The sequence below is a fragment of the Acyrthosiphon pisum genome, chromosome X, assembly GCF_005508785.2.
Source record: "Acyrthosiphon pisum isolate AL4f chromosome X, pea_aphid_22Mar2018_4r6ur, whole genome shotgun sequence".
Classification (NCBI taxonomy): Eukaryota; Metazoa; Arthropoda; class Insecta; order Hemiptera; family Aphididae; genus Acyrthosiphon; species Acyrthosiphon pisum.
The window spans coordinates 112846325-112849699 of record NC_042493.1 but is presented as its reverse complement, the minus strand read 5'-3'; the positions used below and the strand labels follow the sequence as shown (position 1 = coordinate 112849699).

The 3375-nt window shown below is 27.9% G+C and overlaps 1 protein-coding gene across 1 annotated transcript in view; it reads left to right on the top strand.

Annotated features, from left to right (window-relative positions):
- The first annotated feature begins 1198 nt into the window (after positions 1-1198).
- LOC107883801 overlaps positions 1199-3375 on the top strand; it is a 2700-nt gene continuing 523 nt past the window's right edge. Inside the window, exon 1 of the mRNA XM_029492259.1 lies at positions 1199-2454. Coding sequence (XP_029348119.1) covers positions 1278-2454 — 1177 coding nt within the window. The 5' untranslated portion in view covers positions 1199-1277. The remainder of the gene's footprint in view (positions 2455-3375) is intronic.

Here is a 3375-nt window from a genome sequence, read left to right as displayed (position 1 = left end):
ATTTTTTCTTAATATTTACAAAAATTACACGTACCTACTATTTCACACAGATAAATTATTAAAATTATAGTAAATTAATGTTTTTAGTATATTTTTTTCTTAAAGCCTAAAGAAAATAGTTTAAATAAAATAGCCATGCCAGTATATAGCCATGCCTCCAGCTTGAGAAGCACTGATATATGATGACCATATAAATCTATCAAGCATTTAGCATAATATATTTTGGTATCCCCAGGATCTCTGTTAATATAATATAATAATAGTATATAGGTACAACCAAGTAATAAATGCTTATAAAAAGTACAAAAGGTATTACAAATATAAGCATTTGAATTTTGGATAGCTCATAAGTAATATTATAAATACTAAATTACTAAAATTTTTCCAGTAGATTCCTTGAGTCTGAGTATATTTAATAATTGTTTATAGCACATTTTTTATCTCATAAATTATAGGTATAATATATTATAATAAAGTTTGGCTATATATTAAAATATGTAGTGTTAAAATTATGTACATATTATCTTAGAGAGGCCTTAAGATGGCTCAGAGTGGTCTAAGCCCCCTCTGGCCCTCCCTTTTCATGTCCATGTAATTATGAATTATTATTTGTTAATTATAACACTCTGAAATAATTATGTATGATAATTTAGTGAATTACCAATAGGTAACTCTTACATTTTTCATATATTTTTTTGGAATAGGTAGGAAATTTAAAAATGACAATATTTAATAATATTAATGACTGTATTTGATAAAAAGAAATTATTTAAATACATGCATACAAATAATTTAGATCAAAAAAGAAATTATTCAATGAAAAATTTTTAATTTTATTCCTTAAATCATAATATATTTTCAATTTTCTATGGCTTTGGTGTACAAAAGGGTAACCGGCCAAAATAGCGAAAAAAAAATAGCGAATAGAAGAATAGCGAATTAAAAATATCGAATATAAAAATAACGAAACTTAATTATAGCGAAAAATAATATATCGAATGTTTAGGGGAAAACTCTTGTTTTTATAGTAAATATTAAACAGAGATTAGGGAATAATGTAATCTTTATTAGTCTGTCATTATTATTGTGACTCAAGGTAATATCCGTTATCGCTTTTGTCGTTTTGTCGTGAATAGTGTACATAATGTAACCTATACTATATGGACATCAAATAGTTTTGTACGACGTTCGACAACGTGACAATCGTTTGCAAAGTGTTGTGCTTATTATTATATTTCTTATATGAACTGTATTTTTTAAATTTGATTTTTTAAGTTATGGAATTCATTAAATCTAATAAAAATAAGCTTTTACTAGTTTATAATAGTTATACATATAGAGAGGAAAAAATGTACAAGGAATCGAAGTATTGGAAATGTATAGATATGAAATGTAAGGGTCGATTAACAACTACAAGTGATAATATAATTAAAAAAGAGCCTTCAGAGCATAACCACGTTCCAGATATATGCAAATTAGAAGTAAAAAAAGAAGTCGAGAGAATGAAATCCCAAGCACTATCGTCACAAGATAACCCTCAACAAATAATCGCTTCATCACAATTAAATCCAGTGATATCAGGTGCATTACCCGAAATATCTAATTTAAAACACACGTTAAGAAGAGTACGCCAACGTAATGATTGTGCACCGCCGAATCCTCAGTCACTTTTTAACCTCCAAATACCCGAAAGGTATACTTTAACTAAAGATGGAAGGCAATTCATGCAGTACGATAGCGGCCCATCAGATGAACGTATTTTAATATTTTTTACAAAAGAGAATCTAGAATTAATGGAAAAATATAATAATTGGTTCGTTGATGGTACATTTAAGTGCACTCCGACACTTTTCACTCAAATTTACACAATACACGTATTAACAACAAATTCGTTGATACCAACTGTTTACGCTTTATTACCAAACAAATCACAAAAAACATATGTACACCTCCTTAAACAATTAAAAACAATTAAATCAACTTTATCGCCAACATCAATTATGTCAGATTTTGAAATGGCATCAATTAATGCATTTAAAGAAGTATTTCCTAATGTAAAACAAAAAGGATGCCATTTCCATTTTTCCCAATGTATTTGGCGTAAAATACAACAAATTCAATATATGGCCCAAAAATATATATCAGATTCGACATTTTCAATACAGATACGGATACTCTTATTAGCATTAGCATATGTACCAGAAAATCATGTGATAGATGCGTTTGAAGAATTAATAGATTCACCATACTACACAGATAACGAAAACATTTTACAACCACTTATTGACTACTTTGAAGACACCTGGATAGGCCGCCCAATGGGTCGAAGAAAAGGTCGTAGATCACCAAAGTATTCAATTAGTTTATGGAATTGTTACGAATCGGCAAGCACTTTATTACCAAGGACTAACAATGCAGTAGAAGGTTGGCATAGAGGTTTCAGTTCATTACTTGGTTAGTATATAATTTATATTTTAATTCAATATAATTTATAATGTTTATAATTTGTTTATAATTTAAGGTGCATATCATCCAACATTATGGACATTTATCGATGTGTTGAAAAATCAGCAACATTTAGAGGACATTAAACTGGAACAGTTCATTGCTGGTGCCAAAAAACATCAAAAAAAAATATATAAAAATTGTTCAGAAAAAATACGTAATAAATTACTTGTCTTACAATATTAACGACAACATTAATTATTTAAAAGGTATCGCTTACAATTTAACTCTACAAATGTAACTATAATTTTGTGAATTTTTTTGTATTATATTTTTACACTTGTACTTATTACAATAATATTTTTTCGCTATTTTCGATTTCGTAATTATATAAACTTCGCTTTTATTTTTTTCACTATTTTAGTTTCGCTATTTTTCTTTTCGCTTTTATTTTTTCTATATTATGGCCTATAATCTAGCAGATTATGTGCTTTTTAACAACTTTGTTTAATTCTGAGGTCTGCCCAAGGTGGTTTTACATACGATTATCAAATCGGGGGATATTTTCGATTTGATATTGTCCGAGTGATATCCAATGCTAAGTATATTTTTTTTTAAAAAATACGCGTTAAATATACGAAAAAAATGTAGTTTTTGAAGTTTTTTATGAATAACTTCAAAACGAAGTTTATCCGGGCTTTTTTTTTTACATTCTTACAAAGCACCCTAAAACGAACATTTTGGAAACAAAAATCTTAAAAATAGAATCGTTTCGATTTTTAAATATTTTTAAGTAAACATATATGCCCGTGTGGGGGCATCGCCCCCACGCGTTACTTTTCATGTAATGTCAGTGGGGACTATTGATACTTTCTTAACATTATTAAAAATTTTTAAAATTGTAAATTGTCTTTTTTCCGGGATTCCAAG